Below are 19,306 nucleotides of genomic sequence, written 5' to 3'. Positions count from 1 at the left end.
GTGTAGTCGTTAGGCGTCTGCCTTTGGCTTAGGTCATGATCCCAGGATCCTGGGATGGAGCCCTGCTTCCGGTTCCCTGCTTGGTGGGGAGCCTGTTTCTCACTCTCCCACTCCCCCTGCTTGTGTTCCCTCTCTCGCTGTGTTTCTCTCTCTGTCAAGTAAATAAATAAAATTTTTTTTTGTTTAATAAATAAAATCTTTTTAAAAAATCAGACTACCTTGCTTCTCTGAGAGATCTGCAGGACCATGGAAATAATCTTGTTATACAAAATTGTTTTAGTCCCTTTGGGCCACTGTAACAAAAGTACCGTAGACTGTGTGGCTTAAACAACAGTTTAGGGATGCCTGGGTGGCTCAGTTGGTTAGGTGTCTGCCTTTGGTTCAGGTCATGATCCCAGGGTCCTGGGATCAAACCCCATATCTGGCTGCTTGCTCAGTGGGGAATCTGCTTTTCCCTCTGTCTGCTGCTCTCCCTGCTTGTGCTCTCTTTCTCTCTGACAAATAAGTAAAATCTTAAAAAAGAATAAACAAAGCAAAACACCAACAGCAGTTTATTCCTCACAATCTGGAGGCTGAGAAGTTTAAGATCAAGACACTGGCAGATTTGATGTCTGGTGAGAAATTTTTTCCAGGTTCATAGATACTGTGTCCTTTTGTGGCAGAAGGGGTTGGGTTGCTTATTGGGGTATCTTTTATAAGGACACCAATCCCATGACCTAATCACCTCCCAAAGTTCCCACCTCCAAATACCATCACCATGAGGATTAGATTTCAATATATGACTTTTGAGGGGACACAAACATTCACTCAATAGCAAAAATATTGTCTATAATGGCATTCATGGTAACAAGATTTTCATGTGTGGCCAAGAATCAGAGAAACCGTGCTTTAATCCTAAATCTGGGGAGTGGGTGTGCACATGTATAGGAAAAGATACCAGACAGGATAAAATGCAAGATCCTACCACTGCAAAAATTCAATTTCCTTTGTGAGATGGTTGCTGAAAAGTCTGATCCACAACTCTGCCTTCTTGAAATACATCTTAACTCCCCCAGTCATTCAATGTTTACCATTTGCTCTCTTGAATTGTCAGATTTTTTTTTTAACTATACAGTATAAGAATTGTCAAGTGTTTATTTTCTGACTACTCTGTCTCCTCAAAGAAATTGCCTGAAGGCAAGGGACTCTTTTCTTTGCCATCTTTGCTATGTGCGCGTTCATTGTTGACAAGAATAATAACAGTGGTGAAATAGGAAGAGTTATGCCTTCTAGCCAGTAAATGAACAAGTTTGAGCACCTGCGTGCTCAGCCCCACTACGTGGTTATGGGGTACCCCAAAAGAAGGCAGACAAGGCCTTTTTCCTTAAGGATCCTGCAGCCTTATCTGTTCCTTCGTCAGGTAGTGACAGTTAAAAGCTGAGGAGACTTATTTTCCTCTGGTCTAAGGGAGTCTGTTGAATATGTAAAGAGGGCAGGCAGTAGGCAAAGGGAGATGGATTATCTCCCCGCCCATCTTGTCCTAGTTGAAGTAGGTCTGCGGCTGGCCCGTAGGAGGCGCTCCAGAGGACCATTCCATCAGTCTTCCTAAGCGCTCGGCTCCTTTTCTTTTCTGCTTTTCCTAAGAAGGAGCCAGGACAAACTGGAAGGTCTAGACTGAGGGGGAAGGTGATGGGGCGAGGGGTGGTGGTGGTGCGGCGTTCCTTTGCAGTTCCACCTCCATCTCCTGGTATCCGCTCACTGATCCCGGGACGCCAGAGACGGGCTGAGTCCGAACACCCGCTTACCGGGCTGGGCGGAGCGCAGTACCAAGACCGAGCCTTCATCCCTTGATGCCCCGCCCCCTACCCTCAAGCCCCACCCCGGCCCTCAGGCCCCGCCCCTTCCCCGGCCCCCGACTGGGCTGCGCTCACTCCCCAGCGGGGGCCCGGGGAGCCTCCAGGCGGAGCGGCTCCCGCCCGCCCTGAGCAGCGGCCTCCGCATGGAGGGGCCGCTTGCTCCACTAACGGGGTCGGGGCCGCTGCCGCCACCGCCGCCGCTTCGGGGAGGCGGAGCCGCCGCCGTTCCGGAGCCCGGAGCCCGGCAACACCCCGGACACGAGACGGCGGCGCAGCGGTACAGCGCCCGTCTGCTGCAGGCCGGCTACGAGCCCGAGAGGTGACGCCCAGGGCAGAGCGCGCGGGGCGCATCCGGGGCTGGCGCGGTGGCTCCGGGAACCCGGCGACGCTGCGGGGGAGGGGAAGGGCAGGCCCTAGCACCCTTGCCCTCTAACTGCCTCAACCCCTAACTTCCTGAAACCGGGCTCAGACGCCAAGCACCTGGCTTTGGTTGGGGGATGCAGGCAGGCACTGGGCCAACGGTTCGGTGCTGCGCCGCGTCTGGGAGCGGGGTAGAAAAATGCTCCCTGAAATCTTAGCCCTGTGTCGGATTTCGGTTACACACCCGACGGTACCTGGTCCAAGCGGCTCCAGCTTCTGGGGGTGGAGACAGTGCTTGCTGGAGTCCCTGTCCAACTTTGTTTGCTCCTCCTGTAGCCGTTTCCTCCTAGAACTATCTCCAGAATCTTCCTGGCAGGTGTCTGTGTCCGGATGGATGCTTCCTCAGAGCGCCCGTGAGGACACCGCCCCCTCCTCACCATTCACTCATTCACTGAGGTCTGATGAGGCCGCCAGTGCAGCTCACCTCAGGGTTTTTCTCCTAACCTTCAAGACGCCCTCTTGCCCGTAGCCTGCTGGGGTCTGTAAGAGTCATTGGAGGAAGAGTGGGGGTGTTGAGCTGGGCCCCAGGGGTACTGGCTGCAAAGGAGACAGTGGCTAATCTCTGGATTGTATCACAGCTTGAAATGCAAACCCGCTGTCCTGGTCCAGAGGATTTGGACTTCTTTCTCTGCCCCATCTGTTGGTGCTCAGCAGCCTGGGGAGGTGACCTGGAAGCTGAGTTTTGTGTGTGTGTGTGGGGGGGGTGGCCTGGGGGAATTAGCCCCGAAGCTCTGCACAGGGGCTGGCAGCTTATGTAAGAACTTTTAAAGGCTTAAGGGGCGGCTGGGTGAAGCCTGCCCCCCCACCCTTGGCAGGCTGCCTCTCTAGAATTGACTCAGGATTGGCAGCCCTACTTCCTCCCATCCTAGAAATCCAGCTCGTGGGGCTCAGGGTCCGCGGTTATAAAGGGAGAGGCCAGAGGAGGAGAGGGAGCAGGCTGGGGCACTTGCAGGCTTGATGTGGGTTACGCAGGTATTGCAAAAGTATCATTTCAGAGCTCAGACCGGGGCCATGAAGAAGCATTCCTTTTCCTCCTTGTACTTCTGCACAAAGGGGCATCCCCACCCCCCACCCGTCCCTGAAGAACCTGTGTCAAACCTGAGCCCCAGCCAGGTGGTGTAATGAGATTCCAAACCTGCTCGCTAGACCTCCATCTGCTCTCACTGGCTTAGAGCTGTGGGAAGACGACAGGGTTGCATAGAAAGCCTGGGTCCTGGGTTTGAGGCTAGTGTTACTGTTCTCTGGCTTGAACTTGTGCGACCATGTTCCTTGTTCCAGCTCAATGCCAATGTTTGTGTTACCTCTTCTCCCCATCCCCACCCTCCCCTCAAAAGTGTTTTGAAATCTTGTCCCTTCAAAGGGCCCCAGACCAGGCAGAGGAAGACCTCTGGCTCCCTGCCTGGCACTGTTACCCTGTGACCCGAGACCCTGAAGAAGGTGCTTAGGCCTGTTCCTCTGCCCTGCTGCCTTCACAGCTGCTAGGTGGGGAGCCTCAGGGGACCAACAGCCCTTCCTCTGGCTGAGGAGGCCCACTGGTTGCCTCGGAGTCTCCTCCCCATGGAGGAAGCAGCTGGGGAAGATCAGGAAGAGGGAGGAGGAAAGCCACGGGGATGGATTAACGGGCTCTGGAAAAGGACAGCCTAACCAGGGCTGAGCCCAGGAGCTTAGAGTAATGAGGAGCCCAGACAGGTCAGAGCTGGAGGGGGTGTGGGGGAGCTGGAGAAGGGGCATAGGGCCATTCTGTCATCACTGGGAAAGTGACCCTCCCCATCACTCAGCCTAGCAGCCTCCTCTCTTGGGTCCAAGTTCTAGTCTGGGGCAGATGTCACATTCATTTCATACCAGAATCCAGCTGCTGTCCTGTGCCCCAGGTCTGGTGGAATCCTGACTAGTACCCTACCCATTTCTGACCCATTCCTTAGGAGATAGTGCCCCAGAGCATGTCCCTTAGAGATCTAGAGAGACCCTTAGAGATGTAGAGAGATCTAGCAGTCTCAGCTGCTCTTTGCCTGCAATGCCATTCCAGCCCTAACCTATGGCTACAAAGGTGCCCCCAGAGCAGCTCTGGGTGGCCAGGGTCATTTCTCTGGCAGGTCTCACTGTTCTGCCTCCAGGTGGCCAGTGGCAGGTCTTAGTTCTGTGCTCCTCAGGATACCTTCACTCCCCCATATGGTGGTCTGTGATGTTCCCATCACTCACAGTAAGAGGAAAGAGGGCACTGGATGTCTGAGTCTCTTCCAGCACTCCTCACGGGTCTCATCACTTAGCTCTGTGGGAAGGTCCCCCTCCCATCTGCACACAGATGGAACAATCTGGCAGGGTCCTGGGGTGTCACTGGGGGAGGCTGGGCATCCCAGTGAGCCTCCCCTGGGCCTGGCTGCCACCAAACTGTGGCGCAGTAAACAAACGCAGCCTCCCAGGGCTGGGGGTGGGGGGGTGGGGGGGAGGAGCACCACAGCCAGCCAGCCACCTTGCCAGGAAGAGGACTGTGTCCCTGCCCTGCCTTTTTCTCCCCTTACCAAGGAGTGAGCTGTGGGGACCACAAGAGACCATGGAGTTTGGGGGTCGGGGGGAATCTGCTCTCTAACTTTTGATCAGGAAGTAGCATTAGCTGTGCTGGCCATACAGAGGGAGAGTCTGCCCCCTGCTACCTCACCTGTCCTCATGTGAATCAATTTGCTACCAAATGTTAGTGCCCCCATGTAGAAATCCGGGTCTTGCTGGGCCCACAGAACCACCAAACTTCTCTTTGGGGAAATCCTCAGAACTTCCCTAGCTTGTCCTAATTTGTATGCATACTTGCCTAAGCCAGACCTGTGATCCTCCCTCACCTTCCTAGGGCACTATCCTCCCAAATAAAAACAAACTTTCCCCTCTGGGGTTAAAACCCTGATGATTATACACCACTTTCTGAGCTGGGGACAGGGATGTCGGACAGAAGCATTGGATCAGGAAGCCAAGGCAGTACCCATCCTCCCTGGCTTCCTGAACTGAAGGTTTTGCATCTGTAAAGTGGGGCTATCTAATAGTTGGCAGCTGAGGGACTGTAGTGTAAATGTGATCATTTATGAAAAATGCCTTGTAAATTGCAGAGGGCTTCAAGGCCGCCCAAAGGTCAGGGAACGTCATTGTTGAGATTGCCTGCCCCCTAGGCATGATGTTGGGGGAGATGGGGAGCCTACAATCACAAACTCCAGTATGTTGGGGAGAGGTGAGCCCACACCAGTTCCTCAGGGCTCCAAGTACCCATCAGAGAGCCCTTCCTTTGGTCTTGGGTAAAGGCAAACCATGTTAGAGGTATCCCTGGACTGGGGAGTTAGGACAAGAGGAGACGAGGACCCGATGGCTGGGGGAGCCCAGATTGGGGCCACCCAGGCTGGGAGTGAACCGAGGGGCGCGTTGCAGGGCAGGGGAAGGGGGTGCTAGGAGGCGGGACCACAACTGGTGGAGGGGGCGTGTCCCGGCCAGGTTCAGTTCCCTCCCCCCACTGGATCCACACTCCCTCCCCCGCCCCGTACGCGGGGCTGCTGTGCCACTGCAGGCGGCGGCTGGGCCGGGCTCCGCGGGGCCTTTGTGCGGCGCGGGGCGGAGGCGGCGGCCTCCCCGGGGAGGAGCGGGAGGAGAGGGCGGCGCCCCGGGCCCGCCTCGCCGCTGCCGCAGCCCCCGCCCCCGGCCAGCCTGGCCCGCGGCGGCAGCGTGGCCGCGGCGCGGCGTCAGCACAGCAGCGGCGACAGCAGCGACAGCAGCAACAGCAGCGGGGCGGCCCGCGCGGGTGTTTATGTCGGGTCGCGGTGTCTCCCAGCAGCATGGCGGACTACCTGATCAGCGGCGGCACCGGCTACGTGCCAGAGGATGGGCTCACCGCGCAGCAGCTCTTCGCCAACGCCGATGGCCTCACTTACAAGTAAGCGCCCGGGAGAGGGGGAAGCGGGGGGAGGGGGTCGGCGCGCCCACCCGTGCGCCGCGATTCCCCCAGCCCGGGGCCTTGCACGTGCACCGTTGCCCCCTCCGCGACGCCCGCGTTCTCCGGCCCCGATTCGAGTGACTTGGGGTGGGGGTGGGGGGACCGGGCAAAGGCAGGAAGGAGGCCCGCGCTGAGAGCAGACGGACGTGGCACAGCGACATAGCGGGCCCTCCGTGCTGTGCCCCGTTTATGGCCGGATCCGGGGTCGGCCTGCCCCCTTTCTCCTCTCGTGGTCATTTTGACCCCATGGAGGGGCCTTGGGACGGGCGGGAAGTGGAGATGTGGGAGTTATGGAGAGACTTTTTCCAGACCTTGGTCCAGGACACCCTCTCGCTCCCAGCTCACAAGAGGGTAGAAGGGACCCTGGAGTCCAGCTAAGGCAGCTGCTTGGGTGTTGCCTCCAGGAGAGGCCCGGCTGGGCAGTTGGGATGGCTCCTTTTCCACACAGACCTGTCCAGCCTTACTTCCACCTGTGCCCTGCCTGCCCACTGGTTAGCACTCGTGCCCCCTGGGCGTGGGTATTTTGTGACTACCATCCCAAGCCCACCCAACACGGGATTTTGGAGGAGGATGAGACCTCGCCGTTTGCCTTTGGCTTAGTTTGCTTTTCCATGGGCCCTGGGCCAGTTGTCCTGTGGGCTGCAGGCCTGGCACTAGCTCCTCTACGGGCTGCAGGATTGTGTCCATGCCAGCAAAGAGCATCAAAACCTGGGGCTGGGAGGAGTGGGATGCTGGCAAGTCAGAAGAACCCCAGTCCTGTCTCCTGCCAGTCCCTGCCTTCCCCTGGAAGCATTCTTGCTTGGCAGGCAGTTTCCCTAGACACCAGGATTCCCAGTCATTCCTGTATGGCCCCCTTGCCTGGCCACAGCTGGGGTGTGGGTCAGGTGAGAGATGTAGATAATGCCGAGACAATGTCCGGGGGCCCATACTCCAGCATTTCTCCTCCCGCCTCTCCATGAACCACAGAGGCCTCTTCACTGTACAGAAGGGCTGCCAAGGGAGCAGGGAGGTTCTTGATTTGTCTGGGGGTCTTTGATGAAGCGGGGGAAAGTATCTCTTTGATATATTCTTCGCTGGAGTCTTCTAGGAAAACTCACGAGGGAAATTGCTAGGAGTTTCTCTAGGTCTGGGGCAGGTTAAAGACCCCACCTCTCCGAGCCACCCTGGAGCTTTTCCTTCCTGCACTGGGGTGGGTGCCGGCTGCTTTGCTTAGTCCTATTGGGAGTGTTCCTGAAGTATGGAGCATTTTCTTTTGGGTGTGTCCACCAAGGCCCTGTGATTTCAGGCAGTCTAGCCTGTGGTGGGGGTGGGGTGGTGGCTATAGCACTTTTCTGTGCCATACCCCTGCAGGTGTACACACTCTTTCTCGGGTTTGCTGTGACCAGGGCCCACCCTAGTGTGGGCAGCTGCCACGCTCTGACCAGGTGTCCTGGTCCTAAACTGCTGGGAAACCCCCTTCCTCCCCTTTTCTGTCCCAGGCCGTGTCTGTGGTGTACCCCACTCCAACCGGAGTGGAGTCCCTGCTCTGTCCGAATACGCCCCACGCTCAGTGCCCTGGGGTCCCTCCATGCTGCTCTGAACCCGCGTGACTCAGCAGCCCCGGCCCTGGGCTGAGCCACTTGTCCTGTGCTTTGAGGTGTTTATGCCATGCTGTGCTACTAAATGGTTTTCAGGTTCATTCCGCGTTTGCTGACTGTCTCCCCCTATCAAGATGGAGAAGTGTTCGAGGGTAGGCACTGTATGTACTCTGTGTGTCATTACAGGGACTTCTGTGTCCCTCGATGAACTCTGAGTCCTGAAGGCAGTGGGCATCTGGGGCCAACCGCCTTGGTGGCGCCCCAGTCCACAGACCTTCCGCTGGCTTTGGCTTGAGGTTTCTGGGCTGGAGTCCACCAGATGCTGGTTGGGAGGGCAGGGGGTTGCTTCAGCCCTGACCAGGGAACGACGTGGATCAGAGGGCTCCAATCTTTGCCCCTCCTCCCACCCACAGGCTGCCTCCCCTAGGCATGGTAGGACCTGCCCCTTTTGGGGACCCCACCATACCCTGTAACACTCACTTTTCTGTCTCCACAGCGATTTCCTGATTCTCCCAGGATTCATAGACTTCATAGCTGATGAGGTGGTGAGTACCTCTTCTGCTGACCTGAGGGGAGCGGGACCATGTATGTGGTAGAAGAGGCTGGCTTCTTGTTCAAGGGCAGGGTGTGGGAGAGACTTATCTTGGGCATGTAGCCTTTATTGCTGCCAGAGAAACTGGCACAGAGTAGTGGGTCATGTCTAATGGGGCAGAGGCAGCTGCGGGGACTCAGGGGTATGCTGAGCAGTGTGCCTAGCACAGGGCAGGAGGGCTGTCGCCTATGGAGCTCGCGGTGAGATTCAAAAAGACCCTGGGGGCATGGGCATGGGTGCGGTAGCCCTCTTACCATTGCAGGGAAGGATTGGGTTTTGTCTGAAATGCTGAGCAAGGACATGACACAAGCCAATAAAATTCTGGAGACTTTGGATGAGGTGGACAGACTTGTTTGTGGATCCATAATGCACAGGAATTGGCAAGAGGGTTTGAAAGAATTAGATTTTGGACAGATACAAGGAAACTTGGTGCCTCGCTTTATTGGAGGGGCTCATCAATGAGCCAAGAGAATGGACAGTGTTCTTTACACAGTTAAGATATGACAAGCTCATAGAAGCCAAGGGGTAGGTGCTGATGAGTATAAGTTGTTTCATGGAAAAGTTAGATTATTCTTTTTTTTTTTTAAGATTTTATTTATTTATTTGTCAGAGAGAGAGCACAAGCAGGGGGAGTGGCAGGCAGAGGGAGAAGCAGGCTCCCCGCTAAGCAAGGAGCCAGATGGGGGACTTGATCCCAGGACTCTGAGATCATAACCCAAGCCAAAGGCAGACGCTTTTAACCCACTGAGCCACTCAGGTGCCCCAAGTTAGATTATTCCATAATGAATTCATGCACGTTAAAGAAATCATTTTTTGTTGTTGTTGTTGTTGCTGTTACCGATGTTTATTCAGGTCTGATCCTCAGGAAAGACCAAAGGCCAGAGTGTGCCTGAATCAGTCTTACATCTGGGAGACTCCTGTCTAGCCTGTGTAGCCAGTGCTGATGCGGACAGATTTGGGGGGGAAATTTGAGCTATTCTGAACATGCACCTGGCGATGGCGACCAGGATGTCTTGGTTCAGCTGTTCAGTTTAACAAAGTTTACCAAGCCCTCTGGCTTTATGCCGGACCCTGGGCAGGGTGCAAAGAAGAAAGGGATGAAACGGTTCCCTCCCAGCCATCAAGGGTCTCCTTGTCCTGTGGCCTAGGTCAGGAAGGCCGTGTGGCTCTTCTTCTGTGGCATGATGGGAGAGAAGAAGGTGGGGTTTTCTAGACTGCAGGGCCATGGTTCTGAACCAGGGTCTGTGAGATGGACTTCAGGGGCCTATGAATCTCCAAAAATTCTATACCAAAGTCTGTGAGAGCTTGGGAGGCTAGAATCTACGAGCCGTTGGCCTGAATCTCAGAGGCAGATTCCTCGCCAGTGTGTATTTGCCTCCCTGACCTTTCCCCTGAGTGGCAGCCCCTTGGTTCCCTACTTCCACGGATGTCTGATAGACTCCTTCCTGTGCCGCCTCCTCCTGGTCACAGCCTCTCCCGCCTGGCCCGGCTCAGCCGCCTGCTCGGTGGCCTCCGTGCCTCAGGCCTTGTTATGTAGAGTCCATTCTCCACATCAGAGCCTGAGTGACCTCTTTAAAACATGAAGCAGAGCATGTCTCTCCTGTGCCTGAGACCTTCCTGTGGCTTCTCATCTTAGAGGCAAATCTAAGTTCCTCTCCTCTCCGTGGCCTTCAAGACGACACACGCTCACTGCCCACCCCCCCCCTGCCTGCCTCTTGCCCCTTATCCCCTGCTGTCCCCCCTTCTACCGTGCTAGCCTTTTCCTGTCTTAAATACACCTCAGGAAGACTGGGAACAGAGGCCAGGTTCACACTCACAGCTCCCTCTGCCTGACACGACAGTCCCTCAGACTCTGACTCGACTAGTTCCCACTTGTCACGTCCCAAGGAAGGATCTTTTCCTGACCACCACATCCTTCTTGCCATGGTGACTTGGCTTTGTTGTCTCTCTTTGGAGCCTTTATCTTGACTGAAATAATCTCATACATGTTGTTTTCAGGTTTGTTATCTTTCCAAGTAGATTGTAACCTCCAGGAGGGACAGCAGGGACCTTACCTGCCTTGTCCACTGCTGTGTCTGCAGGCCCATCCTGGTGTCGGGGACCCATGGGAGCTCAGTAAATGTTCGTTAAGTGAATAGTAAAACTCTTCACCTAGACCGTGCCTCTATTCTCAGGACCTGACTTCAGCCCTGACTCGGAAGATCACCCTGAAGACGCCGCTGATCTCCTCCCCGATGGACACTGTGACAGAAGCCGACATGGCCATTGCCATGGCTGTGAGTCGGGCATCAGGGTGGCGTCCCTGGGGTGGGTGGGCTGAATGGGAGGCTGGATTCAGAAGTGGGGTTTGCAGAGCAAGAGGGTTGAGCCCTCGCTCTGATCGTGCTTCCCTTCCACCCCAGCTGATGGGCGGTATTGGTTTCATTCACCACAACTGCACCCCGGAGTTCCAGGCCAACGAGGTGCGGAAGGTCAAGGCAAGTACCAGGCCTGTCCCCGGAAAGAAGATGTGACCCGGCCGCCCCCTCCTTTGCCATCCCTGCAGGCTGGTGCATCCCCTGGCTGACGTCTGCCCTTCCCCACACTGGGCACACGGGGCCCAGTCCTCGTTTGCCCATTGCCCGCTCTCCCCATTGAGAGCCCAGGCTCCCCTGTGGCTTGGCTGTATGCCGCCTCCATCCTTCTTCTAGCCTTCTCCTTCCCCATCTCTCCCCACAGAAATTTGAACAGGGCTTCATCACGGACCCCGTGGTGCTAAGCCCCTCACATACTGTGGGTGACGTGTTGGAGGCCAAGATCCGGCATGGCTTCTCTGGCATCCCCATCACGGAGACAGGCACCATGGGCAGTAAGCTGGTGGGCATTGTCACCTCCCGAGACATTGACTTTCTTGCCGAGAAGGACCACACCACCCTCCTTAGCGAGGTACCTGCAGGGGGAAGGGAGGACCTCACATCCTGGGGCCTCAGGCTGGTGCCTGTGACCAGGGACCAGAGGGAGGCCTGGCTCCCTTCTCTCTCACCTGCCAACCTGCAGGCAAATGTTCCTGGCTCCACAGGTGATGACGCCACGGAACGAGCTGGTGGTGGCTCCTGCCGGTGTAACCTTGAAAGAGGCAAATGAGATCCTGCAGCGCAGCAAGAAAGGTACGCGGGCATGGGCAGAAAGCTCCAGACCCCCCCGAGTCTGGCTCCTGGTACCCCAGGCCAGCTGTTGCTGCAGACCATTGTCTTGTCCCAGCAACCAAACTGGCCGGGCCTTAGGGAAGGTTTGAGCAATGCCAGGTTAGAGCATGAATCCTGAGGTCCTTTTCCTGGCATAGGAAAACCTGTTCTTATTCAACATCTTCACACTATGTCTCCCCATAATGCTCGTCCTATAAAATGCTCATCACAAACAAAAAAAGTCTGGAACATGCTGCTTTCTATCTCCCACATTCCATTAAAAAAATTGTATGTCCACTTATTAAAGGCCCTGAGAAATCCTGCAGTTAAGTTTATTTGACATTGTAGGTCCTTATGGGAGACATTAGCAATGCCTACCTGGCTCCTACTGGGTTATTTTCTGGGGGTGATGTTGGAGAGGGTATGTGTTCCTTCCTGCAAGACAGCCTTACATTTGTGCCCTGGCTAGGGGTTTTCGACCACTGTGGCCTGTGGCCTAGCAGGTGAAAGGCTGCCAGTGCTCAGGGGCCACCCACCCAGCCTGGTTAGGCCACAGGGCAGGAAGAGCTCCGGAACCCACTTGGCTAGGAGGTTTCTTTGCTTCCTGTTCCTGGGAAGAGGGCCAGGTCCCTAGGAGCATTTCCTGGGTGGGTGCTGTCACCTAGTGGCTATTTTGGGTACTTCAGTAGAATCTCTGACCTGGCTCGGTTTCCTCCTCAAGGTCCCCCAGTCCCCCAGTCCCCCAGTCCCACTCTGGCCTCAAGAGGCCTGCTCCTTTACCGAACGTTTGCATTCCTCATCAGGGAAGCTGCCTATTGTCAACGATCGTGATGAACTGGTGGCCATCATTGCCCGCACTGACCTGAAGAAGAACAGGGATTACCCTCTGGCCTCTAAGGATTCCCACAAGCAGCTGCTGTGTGGGGCGGCCGTGGGCACCCGGGAGGATGACAAATACCGCCTGGACCTGCTCACCCAGGCAGGCGCCGACGTCATAGTGCTGGTACGGACACCGCCGGGGGCACGGTGGTTCAGGAGAGGAGAGGCTCACGGACACCCGGGTTTGCCTCCAATGACGCCTGAAGCCGGGATTGGCGGGGTCACTGGTCCTCTGACAGCTCAGGCCCTCCGCACCCTAACACTCAGAGCTCACATTCTTCGAGAACCTCCCGCTCACCAGGTCCTGCACTGAGACCTTTATGTGGATGAACTCATTTGGTTCTCACCACAACTCCCGGAGGGTCAAGACCATGCCCACCTGTCAGAGGAAGAACCCGGGGTGGAAGGAATGCAGTGGTTTCATCTGGTAGTGAGTTGGTGGGAACAGGCCATGGCCCCAGGCAATACCTGCTTGCTGTGAGGACCAGTCTATACAGTGGCTATGCCGGGGCCCTCTCTGCTCTGAGACCGTAAATTGGTGGCATTCAACCTTTGGGGGAAAGCAGGCCTCTTGGAGACTCAGTCTGCTGAGAGCTGTCAAGCTGTTTGCCCAGGGAGAAGAAGAAAGAGCTTTCTCCTAACACTTTTCATACAGTTTCAGAAGTTTGTTTGCTTATGACCCCCTTCCTCCTGTGAGGACTCGGCCACTTGCCTGAGCTTTCCTGTCCCCCTTCTCGTAGGACTCCTCCCAAGGGAACTCTGTGTATCAGATCGCCATGGTGCACTACATCAAGCAGAAATACCCCCACCTCCAGGTGATTGGGGGGAATGGTGAGTGCAGGGTCCCCGTCAGCCCCCAGCCCTTGTTCCCTCGCTGTGTAACTTTCCCTCTGTCCTTCAGCCTCTCTAGGTGATGGCATTGCTCCTGCGTGGGGGCAGAAGACTGAATGAACGGGCTTGGTCGGTGGGGGGTGCTGAGGAGGACTAGACTGGGGTCCCAGGCAGCCCCAGAGCAAGGCAAGGGCATCCCACCCTCACAGTGTTTCTTGTTCCCTGCTTCTCCAAACCCTTGTCCCCACCCCTTCAGTGGTGACAGCGGCTCAGGCCAAGAACCTGATTGATGCCGGTGTAGACGGGCTGCGCGTGGGCATGGGCTGTGGCTCCATCTGCATCACCCAGGAAGGTAGGTGTCAGGAGAGCGATGCCAACAAGAATGCCCCCCGGGCCTTCCGCAGGCTCTGGGGACCCACTCATGTCCCACAGATGCGTGCTGAATGCTCGCTGTACCAGGCCTCTTCCCAGGATGAGGGGTGCTTCAGGGGTGACTTGGGCTCCAACTCTGTCTCTCTGGCCCACTGACTTGGGGGAGGCTGGTGTGAGATCAGGTTACTGTGAGTTTTGGGGTGTGTGCCAGCCTGCTTCTCAGATTCTGGCCCAGGAGGCCCAGTCCAGAGGGCCAGGGCTGGTGTGAATCCTTCTCTGAGGGGCTCTCTGGAACCCAGCTCAGAGTTGGGATCAGCTTTGTGAAAAGGCAGGAACTTGGGGACATGGAGATAGCATGTCCCTGAGTGTGTAAGGACATAGGAGCTTATCACCGTGTGGCAATAATGGGGAACGGGGATCCAGCTCAGTCACAAAGCCCTTTTTTGGGGTGTGCTCCTACCCATGAAGTGGGGGAGACCCTGCTGTGTATCTCCATGTGGTTGAGGGGTGCTCCCTGGAGGCTGGGGTCTGACTTGTAGGTCCTGGCTTGGCTTGAGGGGATGTATCTGGCCCCTCGAGGGAAGGTCATTTCTCCACAACACCAAGTGACCCATTTGGTCTTGGTCTTTTCTGCCCAAACGTCTCCTCCTTTTGGTCTTCAGAGCCTCTGCTTTTAAGTTTTGAGCCTTTGTCTTAGCTGACCACTCTGGTAAAATGGGGGCCTTCCCTTGGTGACTCGACAAACTGAGCACCTGCTGTGTGTCAGGCACTGTTCTAACTCTTGGGAGGCAATAGGGACCAAACCAACCACAGGTACTTCCCCAGAAGGCCTCTTCTCCACTGTATCCCACTTCACCTCCATCCCCAGGTACATGCTAGTTCCTTAGACTTCCCACTTAAAACCTCATACTTAGAGACCCTGGACAATTAAACTCAGAGAAACGCGCACCTGTATCCCAAAGGAGGCTGTGAGTACCTCACCCTGGGAACAGGCTTCGCAAATCACAGAGGTCGAGAGAGAGAGAGAGAGAGAGACCTTGAGCCTGGGGACCCCCTCCCCCAGACCCACGTGCCCCGGTCTGGGGGTGGGGGCGCTCTACTCTGAAGGCCACCGGAATCCTGCAAGGTGCGAATGTTCTGGGTGAAGTGGGCCAGGTCCCTGGGGCGCCATTGCCCCTAGTGTTCTTTGCTGCTATCTCTCTTGTGCCTCGGAAATACTGTCTAGCCTGGTCCCTTTCCCCACGCGGAGGTGGGGCACACGGAGAAGGGGGGCTTCTCCCTGTGTTGCTGCTGGAGCTCTGATGGGTATCCCCTCCAACACACAGTGATGGCGTGTGGTCGGCCCCAGGGCACTGCCGTCTACAAGGTGGCTGAGTATGCCCGGCGCTTTGGAGTGCCAGTCATAGCGGATGGTGGCATCCAGACCGTGGGGCATGTGGTCAAGGCCTTGGCTCTGGGAGCCTCCACAGGTGAGGGGGCTCTCCTGGGGTCGGCGCGTGGAGGGGTGGGTGGCCGGGAGGTGGGCAAGGGCAGTAGGAGGTGTGTGGTCCTAGACACACTGACCCCTCAACCGTCGCAGTGATGATGGGCTCCCTGCTTGCCGCCACCACGGAGGCCCCTGGCGAGTACTTCTTCTCCGACGGGGTGAGGCTCAAGAAGTACCGGGGCATGGGCTCCTTGGACGCCATGGAGAAGAGCAGCAGCAGCCAGAAACGATACTTCAGGTGCCCCACTGTGGAATCCCGGCCCTGGGCAGACCAACCACAACCCTCCTGCGTCCCCACCACCTGTGACTTCCCCATGTGGTGCCCGGTCCCCACATGATAGTTCTGGAAACAAAGCACAGGGTACAAGTAGTGGGCCTGGGATGGTCCCTGGGCCGTCTGACTCAGAACCCAGGGAGGGGCTGCTCTTGGGGGCCTTCTGCATGGTGTCCCCTCTGCTGGTTCCCTCAAGAGGCAGGGTGGGCTCCCCCGAGCCAGGGGGCCGCTTGGCTTAGTGTCTTTGACCTCCACACAGTGAGGGGGATAAGGTGAAGATCGCACAGGGTGTCTCGGGCTCCATCCAGGACAAAGGCTCCATTCAGAAGTTCGTGCCCTACCTCATAGCGGGGATCCAACATGGCTGCCAGGATATCGGCGCCCGGAGCCTGTCCGTCCTGCGGTGAGTCCTGCGACTGGGGCTGGGGCCGTTGGTTGGGGGCACAGGTAGGGGTCCCTGGGAGGCTCCCGGCTCCTTCCTGCTTCCTCTCTCTCTCTCTCTCTCTGTCCTCGGTGTCCCTGACCCTCTCCGCCTACCTGCCCACAGGTCCATGATGTACTCAGGAGAGCTCAAGTTCGAGAAGCGGACCATGTCGGCTCAGATCGAGGGCGGCGTCCATGGCCTGCACTCGTAAGTGTGGCAGCCTCCTCACCCCAGCTGGCAGGCACTGGGTCGGGCAGGTGGGGCCATGGTTCTGAGGCCAGGCTGAGGTCTCAGGGAACCCGTGGACCATCTGCTCCAGGGACGGTGCTGCCGCAGGAGGAGCCCATCTCCCTCCAGGGCTGGGCCCACTGTGGGACCCTGTCCTTTAGCCCCCAGTGAGTCAGGCCCTTCTGCTCCCCTCGGGCACCTCCCCGAGCAGGACATGGGAGGCTGTGGCCGCTGACCTCTCCTGGGCTCCCAGTCCCTCGCTTGCTCAGCAGCTTGGTGGCTGGTGGCAGGGGCTGGTGGCGCCGGGCTCTTGCTGGTGGCAGCGTCAGGCAGGCAGGCCAAGGCTGGGGGCACGTGCCCTCTGGCGGTGACAAGGGCAGAGCGACAGATGCCAGGGCCAGAGCTGGGGCGGCCGTGGGCGGGGGCAGTGCTAGTTGGCAGCGGTAGTCGCAGAGGCATGTGTCCCTGCCCTGGTCGAGAGGGCCTACCCCCCCCCAGACACCAGCGGGCGTCTAACCTGTGTCTCTTTCTGCCCCACCCTCCCGTAGCTATACCTTTCTGCCGTGTAAGTAACCGCGCTGCCCGGGCCAAGCGTAGAGTAGAGCAGGGGCAGTCTGGGTGGGACCTGGGTTGGGGGCAGGGGCTGCTGGGTCGGGGGTGGCCCTGGGGTGTCAGCAGGGGACATGGACCCTAGGACCAGCACTGAGCTGGGGGCAGCCAACCGTGGCCTCTTCTCCAGTGGAAAGGAGGGGTGCAGACCCATGCCCTGACCACAGGCCTCGGCTACCCTGTCTTGGACTGGACCCAGTGACCACCTAGGCCTAGGCCGCTGTGTGTGCAGGGGTGGGGTGGAGATGTGGGCGGCAGAGGTGCAACTCGGTCTGAGCTTGCTCGTGAGGATGGACTGTGTCTTCATAGCTCCATAGCTGCATCTCCGCCCCCAGCACTGAGGACAGTCCGCTCGGCTGTGGCTGTGGCCAGAAGGAGCATGGCTGTCTCTGGACCTGGCATGGTTCTTTCAGGAGCCTTGGCCTGGGGAACACAGAGGCACAGGGCCTGCTCTTTCCTCCCCCACACCCCCCATGTGGGGGTGCCCTGGCAGCCCAAGGCCTAAAGGCAAGGGGATCTGGGAAGGGAGCAGGGTCCAGAAACCCACCCTTGTCTTCCCTCTTGCCTTGTCCCCACAGTTACGAGAAGCGGCTGTACTGAGGATGGTGGTGGAAGCCGGGGCAGTGGAGGGGGTGCGCCCCAGGGTGCCCCTTTGAGCACCGCCTCCCTCCATAACTGAGTGTGGTCCATAGATTTGCACTACGGATTCCGCAGCTCCTTTCCAGGGAGAGAGGAGGGGAGCCCCTGAGGGTCTGTGGCCCCCTCCTGGCCAACCCCTGCAGAGTTCGGACTGCTCCCAGGGCTCGGCTGCCCTGGGGGTCCCCCTAGGTTCCCCCTCCTTCAGTCCCCCTGAGCCTAGCCAGCCTGGGCTCTCAGGCCATGTGCCTGCCTCAGGTCTTTCTCGCTGCAGCCTGCTCCGGCCTGGCGCCCACCCCTGGGGCAGGTGGCCCCTCCTGGCTTCCGTAGGGCACCTCCCTCCCCACCCCCCACCCCAGAAATGGTGCTCTCCTGGCCCTGCCTCTGGCCTTTCTTGGGCTGCTGCCCCCTCAGCCATGTGGCACTTCTGGGCTCCTGACCTAGGCCAGAGGGAGGTCTCTGCCCCCTTCCCCTGGCCCTAGGCTACTCGGGCCGGCTCCTCAGGCCGCTGCCCCCACCCCCACCCTTGGCCCTGGCCCTGGGGAGGAGGCTGCCCTTCATTCCTGACTCACCGTCATCCCCAGGTGTACCATTCCTGCCCTCTCCTCTCAGCTGCAGTCGAAGGCTTTAACTTTGCACACTTTGGGGTCACAGTTATGTCATTGTATATTAAATAATCGGAATAAATCAAGAGGTCTTAATACCTCTCCATCCTGTCTCTGCCTCTTGTCCACTGGGCAGTTGGCCCCCATCCTGGTAGCTCCAAGCCCCCAACAGAGCCGGGCTGGGGTGGGGTTGTGCAGGGCTGGGGTGTGGTTGGGGGACACCAGGCCCAGCCTCCCCAGGAAGGGGAGGAGGGCATTGTGGGACTCTAGGGGGCGTTGGCACAATTAGGCCGCATGGCCAGGCAGAGGGGTCTCCCAGGCCTGGGCCTACGCCAGCATATGCCCCCGCTGCCTGGGGCCACCGAGGTCGCAGAAGACAAATGTCAGGAGTCTCCCTGGTGGCCGACCACAAGTCCCCACTGCGGCCTCGCGACACCAAACGGTGCCGCCCGGACACAGGTGGGTGCAGAGTGGGGCTGCAGCCCTGACCGGCACCTTCATCCGCGGAGACCCGTGTGTGGTACCGGGTGGAGGGGCCCAGCTCCCACGGTTCGTCCGCTCTCAGACCCCGCGTCCCAGCCTCAAACCCCGCCCTGTGGGGACGGCACCTAGGCGTGGGCTGCTGCATCTCCTGGGGGCCACAGGGGTCCTGGGGCGTTCCCCTTGCCTTCCTCTGCCTCTGTTGCAACTGGGAATTGGTCTCACAGCCAAACCACCCAGGTACAGACACCACTCAGGCGCGTAAGCCAAGAAGATGGCCCGAGTGCTCTAGAGGCAGGAACGAGCAAAGGCTGTAGAAACAAAACCCAGTTTGTGGCTCGTGAACAGCTGGAAACATTCCCCTGACTGTCGGGGAGGGGCTGCCTCAGGCTCCTCTCCACCCGCCTGCCAGGACCTGCCGGCCCTCCGACCTTTCCGGAAAGAGCCCCTTGGTCGGGGGGCTAACCTTTCATGGTGGCTTCTTCAGGGGTGAGAAAGAAAGAGCTGCTGGGCAGGACTGTCTGGTGTGGGGGGGGTGCTGTTCAGAGTCAGTTGAGTTGCTGCGAAGTGACTGGGTCACTGAGAGTCCCCAGAGGCCTCAAACCCTGGAGTCTGTGGCCTCAGTGAGCATCCAAGAGTCCAAGGTGACCCAGCTATGTGGGAGAAGGATCCACGGATACCAGGGGATGGTAGAAGCTGCGAGGGATGGACCAAAACGAGGCCGTGTCTCATAGTTTGTCCTGTACGTTGGTTTACAAAAACCGTACAGGAATCGGCTTGGCCAGATCTAAGGGTTTTTAGAGAACTCTGGAGTCACCTGGCATCAAGGGTGTGAGTGGTTCAAAGGGAGCATTTTCCTTCCGTGCTAGACCCCGGCGGTCCATTGGAGCTGACCAGGAGAATGGGTTACCTCGGATCGATGACTTCTCT

At 57.8% G+C, this 19,306-nt stretch overlaps 1 protein-coding gene across 3 annotated transcripts; it reads left to right on the top strand.

Moving 5' to 3' along the window:
• Positions 1 to 1,884: 1,884 nt before the first annotated feature.
• Positions 1,885 to 18,000, top strand: IMPDH1 (inosine monophosphate dehydrogenase 1). Of its 3 annotated transcripts, none has more exons than XM_004741825.3 (15): positions 1,885 to 2,154; positions 6,061 to 6,159; positions 8,293 to 8,341; positions 10,563 to 10,664; positions 10,791 to 10,865; positions 11,107 to 11,313; positions 11,447 to 11,534; positions 12,356 to 12,555; positions 13,172 to 13,262; positions 13,519 to 13,614; positions 14,960 to 15,103; positions 15,214 to 15,358; positions 15,654 to 15,797; positions 15,942 to 16,025; positions 17,234 to 18,000. In XM_004741825.3, the coding sequence occupies exons 1-15, from the start codon at positions 1,979 to 1,981 to the stop codon at positions 17,253 to 17,255; spliced, it is 1,722 nt and encodes a 573-aa protein (XP_004741882.1). In that variant the 5' UTR covers positions 1,885 to 1,978; the 3' UTR covers positions 17,256 to 18,000. The 3 variants fall into 3 exon arrangements, with proteins under 3 accessions (XP_004741882.1, XP_004741881.1, XP_044918891.1); XM_004741824.3 differs by having other exon boundaries at positions 6,058 to 6,159; XM_045062956.1 differs by lacking the exon at positions 1,885 to 2,154 and adding an exon at positions 7,893 to 7,948 and having other exon boundaries at positions 5,943 to 6,159.
• Positions 18,001 to 19,306: the final 1,306 nt, after the last annotated feature.

This window comes from Mustela putorius, unplaced genomic scaffold, assembly GCF_011764305.1.
Source record: "Mustela putorius furo isolate JIRA1106 unplaced genomic scaffold, ASM1176430v1.1 tig00003845_pilon_pilon_pilon, whole genome shotgun sequence".
Lineage (NCBI taxonomy): Eukaryota > Metazoa > Chordata > Mammalia > Carnivora > Mustelidae > Mustela > Mustela putorius.
Note: the sequence above shows the minus strand (reverse complement) of the source record. Positions and strands in the feature narration are given on the sequence as shown.